This window comes from Scyliorhinus canicula, chromosome 2 (assembly GCF_902713615.1).
Source record: "Scyliorhinus canicula chromosome 2, sScyCan1.1, whole genome shotgun sequence".
Lineage (NCBI taxonomy): Eukaryota > Metazoa > Chordata > Chondrichthyes > Carcharhiniformes > Scyliorhinidae > Scyliorhinus > Scyliorhinus canicula.
This window is the reverse complement of record NC_052147.1, coordinates 127,828,187-127,855,163: the sequence shown is the minus strand read 5'-3', so window position 1 is coordinate 127,855,163 and position 26,977 is coordinate 127,828,187. Positions and strand designations below refer to the sequence as shown.

At 47.4% G+C, this 26,977-nt stretch overlaps 2 protein-coding genes across 4 annotated transcripts in view; both read left to right on the top strand.

Moving 5' to 3' along the window:
• The window catches only part of trpm2 (transient receptor potential cation channel, subfamily M, member 2), a 254,653-nt gene extending 249,753 nt beyond the window's left edge, over window positions 1–4,900 (top strand). Inside the window, exons 34-35 of the mRNA XM_038790260.1 lie at window positions 3,441–3,542; window positions 4,418–4,900. Of these exons, the coding sequence (XP_038646188.1) occupies window positions 3,441–3,542; window positions 4,418–4,597 (282 nt within the window). The 3' untranslated portion in view covers window positions 4,598–4,900. The remainder of the gene's footprint in view (window positions 1–3,440; window positions 3,543–4,417) is intronic.
• Window positions 4,901–24,035: 19,135 nt separating this feature from the next.
• The window catches only part of iqca1 (IQ motif containing with AAA domain 1), a 200,030-nt gene continuing 197,088 nt past the window's right edge, over window positions 24,036–26,977 (top strand). For all 3 annotated transcript variants that reach the window (XM_038786291.1, XM_038786292.1, XM_038786290.1), the window contains exon 1: window positions 24,036–24,355. In XM_038786291.1, coding sequence (XP_038642219.1) covers window positions 24,345–24,355 — 11 coding nt within the window. In that variant the 5' untranslated portion in view covers window positions 24,036–24,344. The remainder of the gene's footprint in view (window positions 24,356–26,977) is intronic.

Genomic DNA, 26,977 nt, shown 5'->3' with positions numbered 1-26,977 from the left:
TCAGGAGGCGGATTTGGTGATAAACCTAGCCAAAAGTGAATTTGAAGAAGCCCGAATCACTTTCCTTGAGGAGTTTCCGATACCCTCAAGACGAAGGGAAATAATACGATTTCTTAGCATGAATGAATTTGATCAAAACTTTGTGCAAAAGGTTTGTGGCGTGATTATTCCACTGATGGACTTGCTAAAGAAACGTCAAAAATTTCAATGGACAGCGGACTTTCAACAAGCATGTGACTGCCTGTATTGGAGAATTGCAAGGGACTCAGTGATCAGATTGAACTGAAGTATCTAACTTTAAAGAGAATTGCCGAGGCGTAGAGGAATGGATGGATCATGCATTGACTTTCTTGTTCAAAGAGACTGTCAATTGAGAAGGATTTTGGTTGGGGGAAGAAGAACGGGAAAGATGGACTTTATTATTATGCCTGTTCGCGTGTGGTTTTTTTTGTGAAACGAAAAGGTATATTTACTGTGTACAGTTCTTAGTGGATGGTACAAAAGTGAAAAATGAAACCACCTTGAAGTTGATGGTTTATTTTTTTTTCTTGGGGGGAGGTGTCATGTGAGAGTACCTTTAAGAAATGGATGTTTAAGCAATGTACCTTTAGGAAATGGGCCAGCTCATATTACTGAAGTGATGTCAGAGGGTGGGGGGGTGGGGGGGGGGGGGGGAGCTGAACTCACTTCTGATTTTAGTTTCAGTTTGAGAGAGAGCAGCTGCAAAGTGCCTGGCTGGTTTGCTGTGAGCTGTTTGAAAGGAAAAGCCAATTTTGAGGAAAAGAGCTTTGGTGTGTCTGTGTTTGTAGTAAGCTGGATCTGCCATGATCTCTGCCATGAAAGACTATCTCTGAATCATTTGGGTGATTTAAACTCATAATAGTAATATCTTTAACCTGATGTGTTTCTGTTTGAAGGTGTTAAGTCTTTTGGAGGTTTGAAGGAACATTTTGAGGGATTATTTAGTGTTGTATTATTTTTGGGGTTATCTTTGAAGTAAGAGGTGGTAAGTGATCCAATGTTTATTTAAAAAGGTGAAGTTGAATTCATGGAATAAACATTGTTTCGTGTTTAAAAACCCACGTGTCCATAATTGTAATACCACACCTGGAGGCCAAGCCGTGTGCTTCAAAAGCAACAATACATTAAAGGGAGAGGCTGGTTAAACTCAATGATACATTTTGGGGTTCTGAAAACGTGGCACCCATAACATCAGCTACCTGCGGGAGCAACTCAACCAGTCCCATTCCCCTGTTTTTCCCCATAGCTCTGCAAGTTGAATCTCAACCTGAGCTGCCCTCACTAGAATATGTGTTTCATATATTGGTGTATGCGATTTGCAGGTATTACGTGTATGTGTGTTTCAGGTATTAGGTGTATGTGTGTTCAGGTATTAGGTGTATGTGTGTTCAGGTATTAGGTGTATGTGTCTTTCAGGTATTAGGTGTATGTGTGTTCAGGTATTAGGTGTATGTGTGTTTCAGGTATTGGGTGTATGTATGTTTCAGGTATTAGGCGTATGTGTGTTTCAGGTATTAGGTGTATGTGTGTTTCACGTATTCGGTGTATGTGTGTTTCAGGTATTGGGTGTATGTATGTTTCAGGTATTAGATGTATGTACGTTTCAGGTATTAGGTGAATGCGTGTTTCAGGTATTAGGTGTATGTATGTTTCAGGTATTAGATGTATGAATGTTTCAGGTATTAGATGTATGTACGTTTCAGGTATTAGATGTATGTACGTTTCAGGTATTAGGTGTATGTATGTTTCAGGTATTAGGTGTATACATATTTCAGGTATTAGGTGTATACGTGTTTCAGGTATTAGGGGCGCGATTCTCCCAAAGGGAGACAAAGTGCCGACGCCGGAGTGAAAACCCAGGGGGCTAGGAGTGGCGGAGCATCAATCTCGCGTGCCGGGCCTTGACGCTTGCGTCAAAGTGGTGCCGCCTGAATGACATGGCCGGCTGCACCTAAATGACATCACCCACGCATGCGCAGGTTGGTTGGCGCCAACCCGCGCATTCGCAGTTGCCGTCTTCCCCTCCGCTGCCCCGCAAGACTTGGAGGACTGATCTTGCGGGGCGGCGGAGGGAAAAGAGAGCGTCTTTCAGAGACGCTGGCCCGACGATCGGTGGGCACTGATCGCGGGCCAGACCCCTCCTGAGCACCCCCCTGGTGCTCGATTCTCCCTCCGCCCCCCCCCCCCCCCACAGGTCCCACACGCAGCTGTCGCGCTCTGTTCACGCCGACAGCGACCAGGTGTGGTTGGCGCCGGCGTGAACCGGTCGGATTCGGCAGGCCGCTCGGCCATCTGGGCCATAGAGTCGCTGCTCGACTGGAGCGGTGATTCTCCGAGCGACCTGTCGCAAAACGCGACATGCCGTTTTGGGGGGTGGGAGAATCGCGTGCGGGTGCCAGGGCGGCATGGCGTGATTCGCCCGGCACTCCCGCGATTATCCCACCCGGCGTGGGGGTCGGAGAAACACGCCCTAGGTGTATACGTGTTTCAAGTATTAGGTATATGTTTATTTCCGGTATTAGGCCTGTGTGTGTTTCAGGTGTTAGGTGTATGGTGTGTTTCAGGTATTTTATGTACGTGTTTCAGGTATTTGGGGCGGAATTCTCTGCTCCCGGGAAAAATCGGGAAGGCCGTCATGAACTCGGACGAGTTTCACGACGGCCTCGGAGGCCGCTCCTCTCACCGTATTCACCCCCACCCGGGGGGCTAGGAGTGGTGCTCCGTTATTCTCGGCGGCTGGGCCTTGATGCTTGCGTCAAGGCGGTGCGCCGTGAATGACGCGACAGCGGCGCCTATGTGACGTCAGCCGCGCATGCGCAGGTTGGCCGGCTCCAACCTGCACATGCGCGGCTGACGTCACGACTGCTGATGGCTCAAACCCGCGCATGCACGGTGGCCGTCTTCTCCTCCGCTGCCCCGCAAGACATGGCGGCTTGATCTTGCGGGGTGGCAGAGGGGAAAGAGTGCATCGCTTGGAGACGCCGGCACGACGATCGGTGGGCACCGATCGCGGGCCAGTCCCCTCCCGAGCACGGCCGTGGTGCTCACTCCCCTCACACCCCCCACAAGCTTCAAATGGGCCTTTGGCGCCCATGTTCACGACGGCAGCGACCAGGTGTGGTTGCCGCCGTCGTGAAACGGTTGCGAACGGCAGGCCGCTCGGCCCATCCGGGTCGGAGAATCGCCGGTCGCCATGAAAAACGGCGAGTGGCGATTCTTCCCAGCGGGAGGTGGGAGAATCGCGGGGGGCGCCAGGGGGACGTGAAATGAGTCGCCCGGCCCTCCCGCGATTCTCCCACCCGGCGTGGGGAGCGGAGAATCGCGCCCTTGGTGTCTGTGTGTTTCGTGTATTAGGTGCATGTGTGTTTCAGCTATTTGATCTATGTTTGTTTCAGGTATTTGGTCTCTGTGTGTTTCAGGTTTTCAGAGGATACGTGGATGATTCACAGAACACTGATAACGCATGGATTGAAACTCTGGCCCTCAATTTCCACCTGAAGGAGGACAATCCATTCATAAATGTGAGGTTTTTGTACACTAAAAATATTTATGACAAGATGTTCTTTAACTATTTTGTTACTCATCATTTGGTCATACAGGTCAATACTGCTAAAACAAAAATGTCATGTTAATTGCTCAAAACGAAAAGTTTTTGTAGCTTGCCTCCTTGTTCAGCAATATTCATTTATATTGTTCTGCAGTCAGATTGTAGACATCAAAAACCTGCTATTGAAATGGATGATCTTTAAAAATGTTTATTGTGGTACTGAACAAAACTGAGCACAACAATCACAGATTGTACCACTGGTCTGTCATGAACTTGCTGGTGCAGTAGAATCTATAACATCCCTACAGTGCCATTTGGCCCATCAAGTCTGCACTGACCCTTTGAAAGAGCATCCCACCTACGCCCACTCCTCCCGCTCGATCCCTGTAATCCGATAAGCCCACCTAACTTGCACATCTTTGGACACTAAGGAACAATTTAGAATGACTAATCCAGCAAACCTGCACATCTTTGGACTGCGGGAGGAAACTGGAGCACCCGGAGGAAACCCACGCAGTCATGGGGAGAAAATGCACACTCTGCCCAGTCACCCTAGGCCGGAATTGAACCCGAGTCCCTGATGCTGTGAGGCAGCAGTGCCTCGGTGTCTTCATTGACCAATTGCTAATTTTACGACACCACCAATGTTTCTGCTCTTTTCCACAATTTGGTAGATGTGTGTCGATCCACAGACAAGGAAAAGATTGGCACAATCTTCATGCCTAACCGCAGAATAGCGGAATAGAACCAAACCAAGGCATTCACATGAAAACAGTTGGTTAGTCACAGCTGCATGATAAACCTCAAGAGATTTGAATCTGATCTTTCTGTCTGTTTTCCTTCCTAAAGACAATCACAAGTAGAGGCGGATCTGGGATTAGCAGACGGATGAAGATTCCTTTGATGGTGGATGGCACAGTGCAGCAACTATCAGTGCAGTGGCAAGTTGCTGAGCAGGGTGTGCCAGTGTGTATACTATACAAAGATTACCTACAGAAAGTGGCTGAGTCCCATAGTGCCCATTTCTGACCAGTTCACTTCACCAGAGGACCAATATCAAAGTAAGAATCAATTTTCAGCCTGATTACCTGAAAATAAGTGAGATGGATACAATACAGCTCATTCAATGAAGTACCATTTATGAGTGCAAATAAGGTAAAAATGATCTTCTGGGCTCTGTGTGCAATAGCTATTGTATTAAATTGTTGCACCCAATATGGGAGCTACTGTAAATGGCACCTTGTTCTTTTTTTGCATGTCCTAGTCCTGCTATTAAAGGGAGATATAATCTATTGAAATGTTGCACAATAAAGAGAGATCTCTGTACACTGATCAGTGTTGTCTCTTTCTTTATGCTCTAATGCTCTAAAATCCTCAAGGAGTTAAGAAGAAGTATTCTTACTGTGACGACATCCTGGGCTAGTGCACAGTAAATTCCAGCCCCGGAGTCACAACACAATTGAATTAACCAATAATTATTTTTAAAATACCCCAAATCTTTGGCCCTTGGCTTCCCAATAATTACAATTGGAAGGTTTGTAAGTTTAAACATAATTATTTTTTTATTTCTAACAAGAATTATAATGAAATATGGAACAAATACAACTGGCTAACTATTATCTAATTCCTAATCCCCACTTTAACTTGCCCCTATCCTCTGCACACACACACACACACACACACACAAGATAGACAAATACAGAGGGGAGAAGAGAGAGAGTGAGAGAGAGAGAGGCACAGACCCCATCTCGACGATGGGTCTTGTTCTTGTGGCCAATTGGATTGGATTGGATTTGTTTATTGTCACGTGTACCGAGGTACAGTGAAAAGTATTTTTCTGCAAGCAGCTCAACAGATCATTAAGTACATGGGAAGAAAAGGAAATAAAAGAAAATACATAATAGGGCAACACAAGGTACACAATGTAACTACGTAACATCGACATCAGGTGAAGCATACAGGGGTGTATTGTTAATGAGGTCAGTCCATAAGAAGGTCGTTTAGGAGTCTGGTAACAGCGGAGAAGAAGCTGTTTTTGAGTCTGTTTGTACGTGTTCTCAGACTTCTGTATCTCCTGCCCGATGGAAGGAGTTGGGAGACTGAGTAAGCCGGCTAGGAGGGGTCTTTGACTATGCTGCCCGCTTTCCCCAGGCAGATGGAGGTGTAGATGGAGTCAATGGATGGGAGGCAGGTTTGTGTGATGGACTCGGCTGTGTTCACGACTCTCTGAAGTTTCTTGTGGTCCTGGGCCGAGCAGTTGCCATACCAGGCTGTGATGCAGCCAGATAGGATGCTTTCTCTGGTGCATCTGTAAAAATTGGTAAGAGTTAATGTAGACATGCCGAATTTCCTTAGTTTCCTGAGGAAGTCTAGGCGCTATTGTGCTTTCTTGGTGATAGCGTCAACATGGGTGGACCAGGACAGATTTTTGGAGATGCGCACCCCTAGGAATTTGAAACTGCTAACCAGCTCCACTTTGGCCCCGTTGATGCTGACAGGGGTGTGCACAGTACTTTGCTTCCTGAAGTCAATGACGTGCACTTTAGTTTTGCCGGCATTGAGGGAGATTGTTGTCGCTGCACCACTCCATTAGGTTCTCTATCTGCCTCCTGTATTCTGACTCATCATTATTCGAAATCCGGCCCATTATGGTCGTATCGTCAGCAAACTTGTAGATGGAGTTGGAACCTAATTTTACCATGCAGTCGTGTGTACAGGGAGTAGAGTAAGGGGCTAAGTACGCAGCCTTGCGGGGCCCCAGTATTGAGGACTATTGTGGGGGAGGTGTTGTTGTTTATTCTTACTGATTGTGGTCTGTGGGTCAGAAGGTCGAGGATCCAGTTGCAGACTGGGGAGCCAAGTCCTAGGTTTTGGAACTTTGATATGAGCTTGGCTGGGATTATAGTGTTGAAGACGGAGCTGTAGTCAATAAATAGGAGTCTGATGTAGGAGTCCTTGTTGTCGAGATGCTCTAGGGATGAGTGTAGTGCCAGGGAAATGGTGTCTGCTGTGCACCGGTTGCGGCGGTATGCGAATTACAGTGGATCTAGGCCTTCTGGGAGTATGGAGGTGATGCGCTTCATGACCAACCTCTCGAAACATTTCATTACAACTGAAGTCAGGGCCACCGGACGGTAGTCACTGAGGCACATTGCCTGGTTCTTCTTTGACACTGGTATGATGGTGGTCTTCTTGAATTCCAGCCCCATTCATCCCAGAGTCACAACACAAGTGAACTAAGCAATAATTCTTATAAAAATAAAATGTTTGCTACTTGGCTGTCCAATAATCACAATCACCAGGTTTGGATGTTTAAAAACAATTACAATTCATTCATAACACGAACAAATATGAGATACGTAATAAATACAACTGCTTAACGACAAACTACGATTCCCCTTTTAACTGCCCCACCCTCTATCCACACATGTAAGACAGCTAAACACAGAGGGGTGGTAGGGTGTAAAATTAACGAGGGTGAAGGTCAAAAGATATGTGTCTTTGCTTTGTTACGACACCCTTGGCGAGTGTGCAGTCAATTCCAGCCCCACATACCCTGGAGACCCAACATAAATTAATGAACCAATAATTCATGCTTTCCGAAGATCTTTAACCAATTACTGCTCCAATGAGTTACGGACACCAGGTTCATAAGTAAAACATTAACAAACTGTTTATCAATAAAAAGAGGAAAATATGAATACACATATAGAAATAACAGAACAATGAGATATCATGCTACCTAATCCCAAAACCCCATGCCACCCTCTACTTAGACACACACAAGGCAGACACAAGGGCCAGGATTCTCCCTTCTGGGGACTAAGTCCCCATGCCAGCGGGAAAACCGGTGCCAACGACTCCGGAGTCAATGGCCCCCCAAGGTAAGGAATTTTCACCTTTCTAGGGAGCTAGGTGGATGCCGGAGAGGTTGGCGCTGCTCCAGCCGGCGCCAAAGGAATGGGGCAAGTTCGCAAATGCGCGGAATGGCCGGTGTGATTTTGTGCATGCGCGGACCGGCCGGCGTATTTTCGCGCATGCGTGGGGGGATCTCTTCTCCACGCCAGTCCCCGGGCAATATGGCGGGGCCTGGCGCGGAAGGAAGAAGTGCCCCCATGGAACAAGCCCGCCCGCAGATCGGTGGGCGCTGATCGTGGACCAGGCCACCGTGGAAGTATCCCAGGGGTCGGATCCCCCCGCGCCCCTCCAAGGACTGCCCACACATATTCACCTGCCAGGTCCCGCCATGTGGGGCCTGAGTAACCCACAACGGCGGGATTGGCCAAAAATGGATGGCAGCTCGGCCTACTGGGGCCTGGAGAATCACCGGGGGGGGGGGGGGGCGCTGCCATCAGTCCCCAACCAGCGTGGCGGGGATCCCACACGCACCCGAAATACGGCGCCGGAGAATACGGCAGCCGGTGGTGGGGCGGGATTCGGGCCTCTCCCCAGGGATTCTCCGACCTGCAGGGGGGTCGGAGAATCCTGCCCAAGGTAAGGGTTGGTAGAATAAAAATATTGGGCTAAAGGGTAGGTTTGAAATGATTCTTCACTGCTGTGGCTGGGGTTTCTGGGAATAAATTTCCTCAAGGATTTTCAGGTTGGCACAATTCTGTCTTTTCTCCCCCAGGGGCCTCACGGTAGCATGGTGGTTAGCATCAATGCTTCACAGCTCCAGGGTCCCAGGTTCGATTTCCGGCTGGGTCACTGTCTGTGTGGAGTCTGCACGTCCTCCCTGTGTGTGCGTGGGTTTCCTCCGGGTGCTCCGGTTTCCTCCCACAGTCCAAAGATGTGCGGGTTAGGTGGATTGGCCATGCTAAATTGCCCGTAGTGTAAGGTTAATGGGGGGATTGTTGGGTTACGGGTATACGGGTTACGTGGGTTTAAGTGGGGTGATCATTGCTCGGCACAACATCGAGGGCCGAAGAGCCTGTTCTGTGCTGTACTGTTCTATTCTATTCTAGGTGCAGCTTGGTACAGGAATTTTCAGGTCTGTGCGATTCCTTCGCTGGCCACCAGATGGTGCTAGACACAGGATGTTCAGATCAGTGCCCTTCTGCTCTTCTACCACCAGTTGGAGCTTTTGCCTCCCTGTGTGATAAATACAGCTTTGACCCTGAAATTAACAGTCATTTATTGGCCTGCTTTCTGGCAGTTTTATCATGAATGTTCCGACTTTATGCTTCAATTCTGAGCTCTTTCCAGCACTTCATACACCGTGTTAAAAGGTTACAGACCTGGTGAGTGACTGCTTGTTTTCTTACTCCAGAAAACTTCTACAAACTTGAGTGCTGTCTGCCTCCTCCCTTGGAGAGCCCTCACAGGACTGGCTTGGAGGTTTTAAATAGCGCCGGCCAAGGGAAAGAAAGAGCATCAGAGAGAGTGAGAGTGCTTTCCAGCTGCGACCTGGCTGAAAACTTTTCACAACTGAAGACCAAAATGGAGCTTTGTCAAAGACAATAGGCTGCACGGTAGCATAATGGTTAGCACAATTGCTTCAGGCTCCCAGGTTCGATTCCCGGCTTGGGTCACTGTCTGTGAGGAGTCTGCATGTTCTCCCCATGTGTGTGTGGGTTTCCTCCGGGTGCTCCGGTTTCCTCCCACACTCCAAAGGTGTGCAGGTTAGGTGGATTGGCCATGCTAAATTGCACTTAAGTGTCTAAAATTGCCCTTAGTGTTGGGTGGGGTTACTGGGTCATGGGGATAGGGTGGGGGTGTGGGCTTGGGTAGGGTGCTCTTTCCAAGAGCCGGTGCAGACTCGATGGGCCGAACGGCCACCTTCTGCACTGTACATTCTGTGACCTCCCTTCTTTCCTGAAAGTTTCTGATTGGCTTCACCAACCACAGGCAATGATAGGAGCTGGCAGAGAATCCTATATACACCGATTGGCTGCTTGTCAAGTCCATCAAATCAACATCATAGGTTCTGCCACAGAATCTAAAGGAACATCTTGGCCTTGTTCATCAGGACAGGGGTGTTCCAGCTCTGCCTAAAATCTGTAGTGTAAACAGAAATCCCAAATGGTGCAGTAATATTGTAACAGCTAACCAGATGACAAATCAAAGCTGGCAGCAGTACGGAATAAAAGGGGACATGGGACAGACAAAACATTTTATAACAATATTCTAACAGCTTCAAATGGTGGTTCGCAGCCTGCCTTCTTCACAATATGTTTGAGGATTAAAGTCTCTGTTTTACAGCCTGTAATGATCTTCCTTGCAGTTCAGCAATATTACCCACAGCTCCTCCTGGCGAGGCCCCTTTTTCAGGCTGCAGAATCAAAAGTGAAACCAAACTGGAACCTCATGACTCTGAAAACATTCCAGTGGGATAATATCCAACCACTCCCTGTTACTGGATAGAGTACAGCCTTTGGAACCAATTCACTGACCACCAGCCAATCAATCAAACCGAGTCATCATTGATGTCAGGCAATCTCCAATCACCAGGGTAATCCAGCACATGCTTCCAGAATCTTCTCTTTGAATTCAAGGTACAGGCTTCTTACAGGCTGCTTTGCCATAAAGACGCAGGTCCATTAATCATCCATGGATCAAAAATGTAACAGCAAAATAAAAGAAAAGGGAAATAAGGTAATTAACAGGAACAAACAGAAAGGTCCTTTACACTGTCCAAAGCTAGCAAAACCATAGACTATGTTGCAACTTCTTGAATTTCTTCTTCTTTCTGCTGCCTGATTTAAAATTATATGCCCATTAAACATCTATCGATCAAAAATGATAACGGCGCAAAATAAAGAAAGGGGAAATAAGGGAATCAACAGGAAGGATCCTTACATTACTGTCACAACACTTCCACTGAGGATATTAGGCTGTGGGTCGTACCTGTTGTTCAGCATTTTCGTTCCAAAAGCTGTTCAGTACAGAGAGCGATAAATACAGAGAGAGTGAAACATCAAGGCCAGGATTTTGCATCCTCATTCTCAGCGGGTTTTAATGGTGATTTGCGCAGGCAGGATTTCCCGGAGAGATTGCTTCTCTCCTCGCCAATGATGTAACGAGGTTCCCACCATGCAACGTCAGGAACCCTATTCATATTCATTTGAATAGAAATAATGGTGGTCCCCGCAGCAATCTTCCCCCTATGCTGGAACACCTACCCACAGCAGCGTGAAATTGGCGGTGTCATTCACGACTGACTTTTAAAAACATGAAACTGGCGAGCTCACTTCCGAGGGAAGTTTGAAGTTGAGTGCATAGTTTGCCATGAGCTACGACTGAGTCTCAGGGGAGGGGCCTTGAATGATTGGGCGAGAGTCGGCTATGAGGCGATGGGATTTCATAGAATCCATACAATCACTGCAGTGTAGAAGGAGGCCATTCAGCCCATTGAGTCTGAATCGATCTTCCAGAAGAGCAGTCTACTGAGGCCCACTTTCCCACCCTATACCCGTAACCCATCTAACCTGCACATCTTTGAACACTGAGGGGCACTTTTAGCATGGTGAATCTACCAAACCTGCACATCTTTGGACTGTGGAAGGAAACCGAAGCATCTGGAGGAAACCCATGCAGACATGGGCAGAATGTGCAAACTCCACACACAGTCACCCAAGGCTGGAATCGAAACTGGGTCCCTGACGCTGTGCGGCAGCAATGCTAACCACTGTGTCACCGTTGGGTTGTGCCTGCTCAGGCATTGGCCCTCGGGGCTCAGAGGGACTTCTGGCTATCAGGCACTAGGACTTGGTTTTTGGGACAGCAACCAGTCAAGCATGCAAAGAGTGTTGGGGGTGATGGGGTGATGGCGGTTAACCAGCTATGCGTTCGAGTGGGGAGGGTTGCAGTGCCAAAGGGGGTGGCTACCCAGCAAGGTAGCCTGGGGGGGAGTGGTTTGAGGGGTTTGAACTGGCAAGGCTGTTCACTAAGAGGGCAAATGCCAGCATTGGAGTGGAGAGGGAGGGTGATAGGCCGGGGGGGGGGGGGGGGGGGGGGGCGAGAGAAGTGGTAATGGTTGGACCCTGAAAGGGGGTAAGGACTCGCTGTCAAAGGGGGAAAATATCCAAGTTTAAAACTAGCCCAGCCTAACGCTGCAATCGTCAACTGCTGGGCTTCTTGAAGGACCCTACACTGGGAAAGGAAGCCTGGGATAGTGGGTTGAGTGGGTGTCCAGCCCTTATGATCTGAAGGGCGCCCTAAGATTGGGGGGGGGGGGGGGCATATCTGATCATTGAGCCACTAGTCTATCAACATTCCTTCAGTCTGACAGCTAAGCTAATTATGTCCAGTAACTCACCAGTGATGTGTGTGAGTGCCACTGATTATCGATCAACTGATTAACCTGTTGCACGCTGACTTTTCCATCCTGTGAGTTCCATTATTTCCCTGCACCATCCTCCAAGAGGGTGAGCACAAACACCCTCTCTGACAGAGGGCAAGGCAAACAAGCAAAGCAGAGCACCCTGTTCGATCTAGTGTGGATTCTACGGCATCCTTATCATGTTCTACCCCACTTTGACAGGGCAGAGTGCAGGGCCTTAGAGTTAACCAAGGGCCTTGCATGAGAGCTGAAGAGATAGGAGGGTTTCCAAAGCTGTGGCCACTCAGTCCAGCTGAGTGGGGAAATGGTGCTGTGGGGTCTTTTCCATCCTGGGAGATTGTGAGGGAAAGACCCTCAATGTGATGGCCAGGACAGGATGTCCGTCAGAATGCTGCTACCAGGGTTGAATGGGGAAAGGGTCAACCCTTGGAGCTGGGAGCTTACCATTAACTCTCCCTTGTTTTGCTTTGCAGTGATTAACGTGAGAGACAGATGGAGCCTGTGGAACTGGATATCATTCTTCTCGCACATCAAGAGGAGAAAAGATGTCAACAGAGGCATTGGGCTCGCCAGAGGCAAGAGCAGACCCTGAGGAGGAAGACATGGCAGAGACTGCTCCACTGCCGCAGAGCAGACCCAAAGAATGGTAGGTTGGAACCGCCTTGTATGTTCCAGGGTCTACAAACAGTGCCTAGCGTTCCTTGATGTGAGCGACAACCAGTGTCAGTGACGACTTTACCCTGTCCAGGGACACAGTGGCTCACCTGTGCCACCTTCTGCAGGAGTTGGTGCCACTTGGACTTGGAGGGTATCGTGAAATTGGAGGACATTCATTGCCTGTGGCTTTGAAAGTCACATCTGGTTCTTTTCAGGACTCCACCGGTGACCTTTGCAGCATCTTGCAGGCCTCCGCTCATAAATGCATCACTGAGGTGATTAACACTTTTCACAAGGACTCACAATTACATCAACTTCAACCGAGACCGAGCTAATCAGGACGCATAGGCCATGGCAGCAAGGCAGAAGGCAATGGCAGGTCAGGAAGTCGGTGAACAGGTGTTTATTGGTGGCAGTAATATGAATACCTGTGCCCTAGCCCCTGACAATATGCTATGTTCTGCACCCATGCCAACTTAACTGGTGTCTAACTTTCTAACGTAACGTGCCCTAATGCTCCTTCTAGGTGGTCCCCTTGGCGATGCATCAGAAGTGGGCCCAGTCTGCTGCGAGTTCCACCCTGTGACCTGGGTCCTCTTTGGCAGTCGTCCTCTGGAGCGGCCAGACCTGGATGTGCCCGGCTATTTTCCGGATGTCATAGGTGGCATAATGCCACACTGTTCTGCCCAATATCCATCGGATGTGCCAGGGACTGGCGGCGCTCCACCCTCAGCGTGCTCAAAGGATCCCGGGCTACTTCTTGAGATGGGGTACCAGCCAGAGTGTGTTTCAGGGGCACAGCCATCACTGGGCTCTGCCAATCCTGGATGCCCGCTCTTGTGTCAACTGGGGTATCAATGCTTGCGGTCAAGGAGCACAATGACTGGGCCACATGCGTCTGGGAATTTGCCATGTCTGTGTTGTGATACCATGGTTGTGTTCTAATTCACTGACTGACCAATAGGAGTCTCACTAGTATATAAGTGAATGTTAAAGAGTCAGATGATGGTAGGTTGGCTTGAGGGAGCTGAGTGAGAGGTTGGTTGTGCATGATCACACTATTATTCATCTGTTGTTTTGTATATTACCCACAGTTAATATTAATAAATTATTAATAGCTTTAGCTACAACTATTCTTGTACTATAAATCAGGCCATCCGGCAAGAACATTACATGGTGCCAGTGCTGAATGGTATGAAGCACTGAGAAAAAACAAGCCTGCCACGAGGTCCGCAGAGATTTGAAAATTTTGCAGTCTGCAAGAATTAACAGCATGGAGATACTGAAGCACCAGTCTCAGATTTCGTGGTAATGTGGACAATAACGAGCATGTGTTTCAACAATAATTTAATCTGTTTCTTACTGCAGTACATTTAGGCGATCAATCAGATTTGCATTGGGTAGCAATGCTTCTAACAGCGGCAGGGCCCAAAGCAATCGCTGCGTTTAATACATTTAAATTTGCAAACGATGAAGATAGTAAACATTTTAACAAAGTAATTTGAAGATTTGATGCACATTGCACCCCCAGAAAGAATGAAATTTATGAACGCTATGTCTTTAGATCACGTTTACAGAAGACAGGAGAGTCCATAGATGATTCCATCACTGATTTAAAGTTAAAAGCTAAATCCTATAAATTTTCTGCGCTGGAAACTTCCATGATTCATGACCAAATTGTATTTGGTGTGAATGAAAATAAGGTGAGGGAACGGTAGCTGAGGGAATTGGAGCTGTCTTTGGAACAATCAGTTAAGATTAGTCAGGCTCACGAACTAGCGGCACAGCATTCTAAAATGCTTCTCAGTAATGGTGCCGTCTTCTTGGAAGAAACACTCTGGTTGCCACCCTTTTTCCAAAAAGGCGGAAAACTTCTGAAAACTAGCAGGAAGGCTGCTGCAGCTCCTTGTACACCAAAAAACATATTAAAGATCAGGACAAAGTCTTTCTGTGTAAAGGATGTGGTCAAAGGCACAAATTAAGGCAGTGTTCAGCATTTGTCAAGTTTTGTTCCAGATGCAAAGGGAAAAATCACTTTGTTCACAATTGTTACTCTAAGCTCAACCCCAGATCAGTCAGCACAGTGGAAGGTACAGACTCCAGGGCTGAAACATCATTGTTTGTTGTAGTAATAACAGAGAAAAATATTTTTTTGGAGACATCAAAATATTCTCCAGCACTTAAAAAAATGGACACTGATGCACCATTTTACATCCAGTCGATGAGGACAAATAGCTGCTGTCACTTGAACTATACGGTACAGTGCTACAATTAAAGTTAGACACTAGTGCCAAAACCAATTTGATCAGTATGACTGATTTTAAAAATCTAAAAATTTAGCCAATTCATTTATGAGTGGAGGTATGCGAGTTGCTGGAAAGGTCACCGTGGAGCCCTGAAAGGAGCATAAAAGTTGAGCGTGGCTGTGTCTTTCGAAACCACGGGCAGTGGATGCCCTGCAAATCCATGTCATGCTAACTCCTGCAGGATGTGACATAGGTGAACCACCCATGTCCCTGGGCAGACAAAGTCTTCACAGACACTGGTTGTCATTGATATGTAGGTCAGCCGCTAATGTAGACCCTAGGCCATGGAAGGCGGCTTTGAGCAGCCACCCTCTGGGGTCACTCCTGTAGCATTGGGGCGGTCCCTACCATCCCTTCATCCTCAGGGTTCTGCTTTATCAGGAGAGCCAGACACCTCCTTTGACATCTTCTCTCTCCTTGATGTGGAAGAAGAATGATAGCTGGTTCCATGGGCTCCTTCTCCCTCTCACGTTACTCACTGCAAGAGAAGAGAGGCTTAATGGTGAGCTTTTACTTCCAAGGGTTTATCCATTAATAATATTAATCTTATTATTGTCACAAGTAGGCTTACATTAACACTGCAATGAAGTTACTGTAAAAAGCCCGAGTCGCCACACTCCAGCACTTGTTCGGGTACACTGAGGGAGAATTCAGAACGTCCAATTCACATCACAACCACGTCTTTCAGGACTTGTGGGAGGAAACCGGTGCACCTGGAGGAAACCCATGCAGACACAGGGAGAACGTGAAGACTCCGCTTTGCACATTCACCCTCAGAAGCAGTGTCTCAAAAAAATACCGACTACTGTTCTGCCAATCAGATTGAAGGACCTTGCTCTCAGATGCTCCAAGAATGGACAAGATGTGCAGGGTAGATGGATTGACCACGCTAAATTGCCCCTTAATTAGAAAAAATGAATTGGGTACACTAAATTTATATTAAAAAAGAATGGACAAGATCCCACTCCATCCTTTCCTCACTCTTTCTGACCAAGTGGTCACAGCTATGGTAACCCTCTTATCTCCTGAGCTCTCATGTAATGCGCAGGCATTGGTCCCTGATTTCACTCAATAATCCTGCAAATGGCCCTGTCAAGAGGGGGGAATCAATAATAATAGATCAGGGTGCTCTGCTTAGCCTATGTGCCCTTGCTCACTGTCGAGGAGGAGTATGTACTGGCCGTCTCAGAGAATGGTGCAGGGAAACCATGGCACTCACAGAATGGGAAGCTCAGAGTGCTAAGAGTTAACTACCGAGTGGTAATCAGTGATATACACACACTTCAGTGGTGGGTTAGTGGGCACAATTGGCTTAGCTGTCAGACTGAAGCAATACTAATTTACTAGTGGCTGAATGATCTCAACTGCACAGGAATGTTCGTTGCTATCATGCCTCTTCATTAGAGTTGACATGGTCAGTCATGAATTTGCAGGCAACCTCCTGCCCTTCCTTTACTGTATCATTTAGCCTGTGATTATTAGCCACTCAGAACGCACCAGCCCAGGCTTCCCTTCCCAGTGCTGTACAAGAAGAGACACAGCAGCTGAAGAATGGAGCCAGAGAACAGGTCAGTTTAAAATTTGCCATTCTTTCCTTGAGCGCCCAACTCGTCCCCCCTTCTGGCAACAAGACTGTTTCTCCTTTTGCCTGTCTCCATGGCCCCTGCAGCCTGAGCCTGCAACTTTCTGGCCCAGTGTATTGGCCCTTTCTGCTACTGCTGCTTATGCTGGATCACCACTCTGCTCATTGCCCCAACCCCCCCCCCCCTTTAATGGATCACCTCCCTCTGCTGGATCACCCCTTAAGACTGAACAGTTTAGCAGGCTCATTCCCCGACCACACCCCCTGCCCATACTGCCTTGCCTATTGACCCCTTCTGCTACTCCACCCCCTCACCACTCGCCATCACTGCAAGCCGCTCACCTCTTGCCCAGCTACCACTGCACCCCCTTGCCTCTCACCCAGTTGCGGGTTCTCTTCCCCCCCCCCCCCCCCCCCCCCCCCCCCCCCCGCATGCCACTTCCAGCCTAGTCACTGGTGTTTCCCCCCAACTCTCAGCTCTTTGCTGGGGCCCTTGCCTCGTCCAGTCGCTAGTGCTTCACCACTTACCTCTTGGTCCTTTACCACTGCCCAACCATCATCTCTTGGCCCTTTGCCACTTCCCCCTCACGCTTGCCGGTGCCCTCTCCCAAGGTAGGCACCGGTGGCCTGAGGTGAGCTGCACGCACATCTCCGGCTCCCCTCAGAGGTGAGTTTGCCTGGTTCCCATTTTTAAAAAGCTGTTGTAAATGGGGCAGTTGTGATGTCATGCTGCTGCAGGCAGACATTTGAGCATGGGAGGGCTAATTGCTGCAAGGAGGCCCAATAATGATACGCTGATGCATTCAAATGGGGTTCCTGATGTTGCATAGGAGGAATTGGCGGGGACAATCGCAACAGGAAATCCCGTAAAAAGCATTTGCGCCTCGCGATACTTTGCGCCCCCGTCTGCTGCAAATGGGAGTGCAAAATCCCAGCCTCTGTCTTTTAGAGTTGGCCACTGCCTGGCCCTTCTGATAGTCAAATATTATAAGGCCATATCTGGGCGTTGTCAAGTTTCTGACGCATGGGCTGCTTCATTAACTTTCATCCTCACTTTGGATCTTGTGATGGAAGCTATGCCTTCGATGGCACAGCTGAAGATAATTCAGCCTTGGACACGGCACAAAGAAATGTCTGCTGTGATGTCCTGCATATAAAATAGGAGCATGTAAGTCCTCAAGGGATCTATCCCTAGGCAGAAGCCATTACCAATGGCTCGGTAATTAAAGTAAAATGGTACCGATGCTGGATATCTGAAATAATAACAAAAAATGCTGGAAAACTCAGCAGATCTGGCAGCATTGGTGGAGAAGGAAAGAGAGTAAATTTCTTGATGGCATGGTGGCACAGTGGTTATCACTGCTGCCTCACAGCGCTAGGGACCCCAGGTTCAATTCCGGCCTTGGGTGACTGTGTGGAGTCTACACGTTCAAAGATGTGACGGTTAACTGGGATTATCGGGATAGGGCGGGATAGTGGGCCTAAGTGGGGTGCTTTTTTGGAGGGTCAGTGCAGACTCGATGGGCCAAATGGCCTCCTTCTGCACTGCAGGGATTCTGTGAGTCCACATGACTCTTCTCAGTTCTTCACATGGTAATGGTGAACAGTGAGGTTGCGTGTCTTGGGTTACAGGAATATATAGATGGGATGATCAAATAGGCAGAAAAGTGGCAGATGGAATTTAACCCTGAAAAGTGTGATGTAATACACTTTGCAAGGAGCAATTTCACAAGGATGTATTCAATGAATGGCCTGACACTGGGAAGTTCTGAGGAACAAAGGGACCTGAGAGTGTCCGTAGATTTCTGAAGGCAAAAGGGCAGGTTAATAGGGTGGTGAAAAGGGCATATGGGACACTTGCCTTTACCAATGAAGGCATAGATTTCAAAAGCAGGGAGGTCATGACGGAGTTGTACAGAACTTTGGTGAGGCCACAGCTGGGGTACTGAGTGCAATTCTGGTCACCACATTATAGGGAGGATGTGGTTACACTGGAGGGGGCCAGAGGCGATTCACCAGGATTTTGCCTTGGATGGAGCACTTAGGTTATGAAGCGAGGTTGGATAGGTTTGGGTTGTTTTCGCTGGAGCAGAGAAGATGGGAGGGGTGCCTGATTGAGGTGTACAACATTATGAGGGGCATGGGCAGGGTGGATAAGGAGCAGCTGTTCTCCTTAGTTGAAGGGTCAGTTATGAGGGGACTCAAATTTAAGGTGAGGGACAGGAGGTTTAGGGGGGAGGATTTGAGGAAAATCTTTTTTACCCAGAGGTGACCATCTGGAATGCACTGCCTGGGAGGGTGGTAGAGGAAGTTTGCCTCACATCCTTTAAAAAGTACCTGGGTGAGCACTTGCCATGTCATAGGGGGGCAGCACGGTGGCATGGTGGTTAGCATAAATGCTTCACAGCTCCAGGGTCCCACGTTCGATTCCCGGCTGGGTCACTGTCTGTGCGGAGTCTGGACGTCCTCCCCGTGTGTGCGTGGGTTTCCTCCGGGTGCTCCGGTTTCCTCCCACAGTCCAAAGATGTGCGGGTTAGGTGGATTGGCCATGCTAAATTGCCCGTAGTGTCCTAAAAAGTAAGGTTAAGGGGGGGGTTGTTGGGTTACGGGTATAGGGTGGATACGTGGGTTTGAGTAGGGTGATCATTGCTCGGCACAACATTGAGGGCCGAAGGGCCTGTTCTGTGCTGTACTGTTCTATGTTCTATAACATTCAAGGCTATGGGCCAAATGCTGGAAAATGGGATTAGGTAGGTAGGTCAGATATTTTTCATGCTTTATGAGCTGAGGGGTCTCTTCTGCACGATATTATTCTGGGATCAGTCGGTTTCAAAGGCAGCCACTTCCCTTCCTCCATGGAAAGAATGCCTCTCTTGCTGATTGCCAGGCATTGCCCACGCTGGCAAAGAGCTCACACCAGCAAGGGAACCCACACCATCTCCATGGGCCCGCTGACTGGACTTTCCCTCCCTCTCCCAGCCTTAAATTAGGAACCAACTGCCGTTGTACACCTCAATCAGGCACCTCTCCCATCTTCTCTGGAGATGCGGATGGACTCTCTTTGGAGCATCCGTGATGCTGAGGACATTGTTGATAGCACGTATAGCGAGTTGGTCACACCGCAGGTGAAAGTTACTAAGAGAGATAGAAAATGGATGGCCAAAAGACAGAACAAGAGTAGGAAGGCAGTGCAGGTGTCCCCTGCGGTCATCTCCCTGCAAAACAGATATACCGCTTTGGATACTGTTGAGGGAGATTACACACCAGGGGAAGGCAGCAGCAGCAAGGTTCATGGCACCGTGGCTGGCTCTGCTGCGCAGCAGGGCAGGAAGAAGAATGGCAGGGCTACAGTGATAGCGGACTCAATCGTAAGGGGAAAAGACAGGCGGTTCTGCGGATGCAATCGAGACTCCAGGATGGTATGTTGCCTCCCTGGTGCAAGGGTCAAGGATGTCTCGGAGCAGCTGCAGGACATTCTGGGGGTGGGGGGGGGGGGTGGTGGAGAGGGTGAACAGCCAGCTGTCGTGGTGCACATAGGCACCAACGATATGGGGAAAAAACGGGACGAGGTCCTACAAGCTGAATTCAGGGAGTTAGGAGTTAAACTAAAAAGTAGGACCTCAAAGGTAGTAATCTCAGGATTGCTACCTGTGCCACGAGCTAGTCAGAGTAGGAATGTCAGGATAGATAGGATGAATGCGTGGCTCGAGAGATGGTGCAAGAGGGAGGGATTTAAATTCCTGGGGCATTGGAACCGGTTCTGGGAAGGTGGGACCAGTACAAACCGGACAGTCTGCACCTGGGTAGGGTTGGAACCGATGTCCTGGGGGGGTGTTTGCTAGAGCTGTTGGAGAAGGTTAAAACTAATGTGGCAGGGGGAGGGGAACCGATGCAAGAAGTTGGAAGGTAGTAAAACAGGGACAGAAACAAAAGGCAGTAAGGGGGAAAGTGTAAGGCAGAGGAGCCATAGTCAAAAATCACAAAGGGCGACAGTACAAGGTACAGTGACTGAGGGAAGCTCAGTGAATAGGCCCAGTAATACTAAAAGGAATAAAATGGGAAGTAAAAACATAAATGGTAAGTGACACAGCAGGTGGTTACATGAAGATATGGGTTCGACGACAAGGAAAATTAGGAGAAAAGTTAAGAGGAAATATAACTTAGGAGAGGATACTGATCGAGGTGTTAAGATTCAAAACAGAGGTATAAAAGCCAACATTAGTGTACTTTACCTGAATGCTTGTAGTATTCGGAATAAGGTAAATGAGTTGATGGCGCAAATCATTGTGAATGACTATGATTTAGTGGCCATTACTGAAACATGGTTAAAGGATGGTCATGACTGGGAGTTAAATATCCAAGGGTATCAAACTATACGGAAGGACAGAGTGGATGGTAAGGGAGGTGGTGTAGCTCTATTATTTAAGGATGACATCCGGGCAATAGTAAGGGATGACATCGGTGCTATGGAGGATAAGGTTGAATCCATTTGGGCGGAAATCAGGAATAGTAAGGTGAAAAAGTCACTGATAGGAGTAGTCTATAGGCCACCAAATAGTAACATTATATGCGGCAGGCAATAAACAAAGAAATAACTGATGCATGTAGAAATGGTACAGCAGTTATCATGGGGGATTTTAATCTACATGTAGATTGGTTTAACCAGGTCGGTCAAGGCAGCCTTGAGGAGGAGTTTATAGAATGTATCCGCGATAGTTTCCTAGAACAGTATGTAATGGAACCTACGAGGGAACAAGCGGTCCTAGATCTTGTCCTGTGTAATGAGACAGGGTTGATTAATGATCTGATAGTTAGGGATCCTCTCGGAAGGAGCGATCACAATATGGTGGAATTTAAAATACAGATCGAGGGTGAGAAGGTAAAATCAAACACTAGTGTTTTGTGCTTAAACAAAGGAGATTACAATGGGATGAGAGAAGAACTAGCTAAGGTAGACTGGGAGCAAATACTTTATGGTGAAACAGTTTAGGAACAGTGGAGAACCTTCCAAGCGATTTTTCACACTGCTCAGCAAAGGTTCATACCAACAAAAAGGAAGGACGGTAGAAAGAGGGAAAATCGACCGTGGATATCTAAGGAAAGAAGGGAGAGTATCAAATTGAAGGAAAAAGCATACAAAGTGGCAAACATTAGTGGGAGACTAGAGGACTGGGAAATCTTTAAGGGACAACAGAAAGCTACTAAAAAAGCTATAAAGAAGAGTAAGATAGATTATGAGAGTAAACTTGCTCAGAATATAAAAACAGATCGTAAAAGTTTCTACAAATATATAAAACAAAAAAGAGTGGCTAAGGTAAATATTGGTCCTTTAGAGGATGAGAAGGGAGATTTAATAATGGGAGATGAGGAAATGGCTGAGGAACTGACCAGATTTTTTGGGTCGGTATTCACAGTGGAAGACACAAATAATATGCCAGTGACTGATAGAAATGAGGCTATGACAGGTGAGGACCTTGAGATGATTGTTATCACAAAGGAGATAGTGATGGGCAAGCTAATGGTGCTAAAGGTAGACAAGTCTCCTGGCCCTGATGGAATGCATTCCAGAGTGGTAAAAGAGATGGCTAGGGAAATTGCAAATGCACTAGTGATAATTTACCAAAATGCACTAGACTCTGGGGTGGTCCCGGCGGATTGGAAATGAGCAAACATGACACCACTGTTTAAAAAAGGAGGTAGGCAGTAAGCGGGTAATTATAGGCCAGTGAGCTTAACTTCGGTAGTAGGGAAGATGCTGGAATCTATCATCAAGGAAGAAATAGCGAGGCATCTGGATAGAAATTGTCCCATTGGGCAGACGCAGCATGGGTTCCTAAAGGGCAGGTCATGCCTAACTAATTTAGTGGAATTTTTTGAGAACATTACCAGAGCGGTAGATAATGGGGAGCCAATGGATGTGGTATATCTGGATTTCCAGAAAGCCTTTGACATGGTGCCACACAAAAGGTTGCTGCATAAGATAAAGATGCATGGCATTAAGGGTAAAGTAGTAGCATGGATAGAGGATTGGTTAATTAATAGAAAGCAAAGAGTGGGAATTAATGGGTGTTTCTCTGGTTGGCAATCAGTAGTTAGTGGTGTCCCTCAGGGATTAGTGTTGGGCCCACAATTGTTCACAATTTACACAGATGATTTGGAGTTGGGGACCAAGGGCAATGTGTCCAAGTTTGCAGACGACACTAAGATGAGTGGTGAAGCAAAAAGTGCGGAGGATACCGGAAGTCTGAAGAGGGATTTGGATAGGTTAAGTGAATGGGCTAGGGTCTGGCAGATGGAATACAATGTTGACAAATGTGAGGTTATCCATTTTGGTAGGAATAACAGCAAAAGGGATTATTATTTAAATGATAAAATATTAAAACATGCTGCTGTGCAGAGAGACCTGGGTGTGCTCGTGCATGAGTTGCAAAAAGTTGGTTTACAGGTGCAACAGGTGATTAAGAAAGCGAATGGAATTTTGTCCTTCATTGCTAGAGGGATTAAGACTAGGGAGGTTATGCTGCAATTGTATAAGGTGTTAGTGAGGCCACACCTGGAGTATTGTGTTCAGTTTTGGTCTCCTTACCTGAGAAAGGATGTACTGGCGCTGGAGGATGTGCAGAGGAGATTCACTAGGTTAATCCCAGAGCTAAAGGGGTTGGATTACGAGGAGAGGTTGAGTAGACTGGGACTGTACTCGTTGGAATTTAGAAGGATGAGGGGGGATATTATAGAAACATATGAAATTATGAAGGGAATAGATAGGATAGATGAGGGCAGGTTGTTTCCACTGGTGGGTGAAAGCAGAACTAGGGGGCATAGCCTCAAAATAAGGGGAAGTAGATTTAGGACTGAGTTTAGGAGGAACTTCTTCACCCAAAGGGTTGTGAATCTATGGAATTCCTTGCCCAGTGAAGCAGTTGAGGCTCCTTCATTAAATGTTTTTAAGATAAAGATAGATAGTTTTTTGAAGAATAAAGGGATTAAGCGTTATGGTGTTCGGGCTGGTAAGTGGAGCTGAGTCCACAAAAGATCAGCCATGATCTCATTGAATGGGGAGCAAGCTCAAGGGGCCAGATGGCCAACTCCTGCTCCTAGTTCTTATGTCCCCCGAGACGGTTATTTAATCGGCAGCCTCTGGGAATCTCGGGCTGAGATTCCTGGCCTGGAATTCACGCCCACATGCTGGCAACGAGGTGCAGCTCCTTCTGTCCTCTTTGCACTTTCTCACGGAGCGTTATATCAGCAAAATTGGCCGTTTTATATTTGACCCCCTCATTTGTCCCATCTTTACAACAACCTCAACTAGTATTTATAGAATGCCTTTAACATGGTCAAACGTGCCAAGTTGGTTCACTGGACCTTTATCAAACATTTGGCACTGAAGGAGCTACCGATGGCAGACGATAATTTCAAGGAAACTCCAAGGTTTGCCAGAAAAGCACAGTCACAATAACAGCATTAAACAGTGAGCGGATATTTTCCTGGCAGATATTTGGACCATTTCCAAGGACAGTTAAATGTCAGGCTCGAGCCTGCAACTCCCCGTTACCGAGGTGACGCTCCGTTTGCTCTGAAGAGTACGCATGCGCCCGATGACGACACCACCAGGCTCCATCGCGCGCATGCGCCAGCGTCCTGGTTACCCTGGAGTTGGAGAAGAAAGTGAGTTACAGTGAGCTCTGCAACTGCCCAGAGACTGTGAAAAAGCCAAGTCACAGCACAATTAGCACACAGACCCAGGCTTATTTTATACAAGTAAGCCAACAACATTAACAAGGAATTGTACGCAGAAAATCCAGCTGCAAAGCCAGCCTGCTCTTGTGCAGGTCGCAGAATCTGGTTTTGGGTGGAGGATGGTGCCAATGCGACGAACAATGTTGTAAAAGCGAGGACATCAGTCAGTTTAAGGAGAGTCCAGGCAATTAATAAAATCCCCACTACTGCATCATGTCAAACAGGTAAGTAAAAAGTCACTTAATACGTTTGGAATCATAAATATTTGCCACAGTGATACACAAATGCATTTGGATACTTGAGTTGTACTGTGTTGCATGTTGTATAGGAACATAGAAAATAGGATCAAGAGTAGGTCATTCAGCCCCTCGCAACTGCTTCTCATGGCTGATCCCCTATCGCTTTGCCATACTCTATCGCTCCTCCTGTACCCCTTGACACTTTTAGAGTGTTGAAATCTATCTATTTCCTCCTTAAATATATTTAGCGACTTGCCCTCTGCAGCCTTCTGTGGTTCCACAGGTTTACCACATTCTGGGTGAAAAGTTTCTCCTTATCTCAGTTCTAAATGGCCGACCCTGTATCCTGAGACTGTGACCCCTTTATTCTTGGCATCCCCAGTGCCCCCCCCCCCCCCCCCAGCCAAAGGGAACGTCATCACTGCAGCCAGTCTGTCCAGCCCTGTCAGAATTGTACATGTTTCAATGAGGTACCCTCTCATTCTTATAAACTCTGGGTGGCACGGTGGCACAGTGGTTAGCATTGCTGCCTACGGCGCTGAGGACCCGGGTTCAAATCCCGGCCCTGGGTCACTGTCTGTGTGGAGTTTGCACATTCTCCCCGTGTTTGCGTGGGTTTCACCCCCACAACCCAAAAAGATGTGCAGGCTAGGTAGATGGGCCATGCTAAATTGCCCCTTAATTGGAAAAAATAATTGGACACTCTAAATTTTTTTTTAAAATTTCTTCTAAACTCCACATGAATACAGGCCTAGTCAACCCAATCTCTGCTCATATGGCAATCCTGCCATCCCAGGAATCACTTTGGCGAACTTTTGTTGCACTCCCTCTATATCAAGTATGTCCTTTCTTGGGTAACAAGACCAAAACTGCACACAATACTCCAGGTTTTGTCTCACTGATGAATGTCAACCAAGGTCAGATAGCATCTGATCGGAGGTTATAGCCAACATTGTGGATTAAATGACATGACATTTGCAGCTAAATCTGAGATTTTTGAGTGTTGATTTTTCAGATTGAGATGCGACATTGGTGGTGAGAGTCAATGCAGAGATATTTAGGATTTTGTCATGGTATTTGCTGGAGCTGATATGTCTGCAGTCCAGGGAACTGAGCTATTTGATTTGACAGTTGATGCCAGTACATCAGGACAAAATGGAAAGTGTGGCTGGGGGAGTTTGAATCCTATGCTGACAGCAGCAGTCTGTTTTTACTGGGCAATGGTTATTGAAGGCACAATGACCGGGATTATTGTGCGAAGCAGGTGCTTTGGTGAGAGAGACTTTGAAGAATTTGCTCTGACACAGGCGAAAAGGCAGACATTGAAAATGCAGGGAAAACTTTGGAGGACCAATATGTAGTGATGCAAATGCCACATTTCAAAGGCATGTTTTCCATCAGATGCGACAGAAAGAGGGGGTCCAAGTAGCCTATTACACACTGGGGGTTAGGTGCGGTTATTTTAAATAACACTAATTTCTGCTCTCATCACCAATGAGCTGGTTTAGCTCACTCGGCTAAATCGCTGGCTTTTAAAGCAGGCCAGCAGCACGGTTCAATTCCCGTACCAGCCTCCCCGGACAGGCGCCGGAATGTGGCGACTAGGGGCTTTTCACAGTAACTTCATTGAAGCCTACTCGTGACAAGCGATTTTCATTTTTCATTTCAATCCATAAACAAAAAGGTCTTTTGATGTGATTCTTCCTTTATAAGTGGTGGTATAATTACCAACGCCTCAATTTTGGTGTGATACGATTTCTGTTAATAACCCACAGCAAATTCAAGATAGGATGAACTCAAAGGGTTAGTTTATTTGCACATACTCAACACTTTTAGGCGGGGTCGCAATATTGTCCCCTTTGCACTCATACAATGAAGCAGGGACAGAGAAAGTAAAGATTTACAGTGCAGCGACCGCACAAAAAAGAAATGTTGTCTCATCTGCATTCTAGAGTCCAGACTTAAAGGCCAATGTAGTATTACTTAACGGAGCCAGCAGGTTGAAAAACAATGCTGTATAATTCACTTTTCCCGTGGTGCATGAACCGCCATGTGTCCACTGCCACCATCTGCTCCATAAACGTTCACAGCTCCCTAACCATACCTGCTGTTTTCCCCATTCTGGGGTTTGATCTGTCCGTCAGTGGGTTTGTACAGAGTGAAAGCCCCCCCCCCCCCCCGATCAGTCGGTGCTTTTTGTTTCTGAATTGGTGATGAGAGCAGAAATTAGTGTTATTTAAAATAACCCCACCCACCATCCAGTCTGTTATAGGCTACTTGAACTCCCTCTTTCTGTCGCATCTGATGGAAAACATGCCTTTGAAATGTGGCATTTGGCATCACTACATATTGGTCCTCCAAAGCTTTCCCTGCACTTTCAATGTCTGCCTTTTCTTCTGAGTCAGGGCAAATTCTTCAAAGTCTCTCTCACCGAAGCACCTGCTTCGCACAATAAGACTGGTCATTGTGCTTTCAATAACCATATCTATGTTGGGGATTTCCGCCATGGCTTTTTTATAAATTTGTGTCGTCCCAGTTGGGCGCGTACACCAGGACGGTACCACCGGCCATGACGTACCATCCCCCTTGGTCCAAAACCACCTTTGT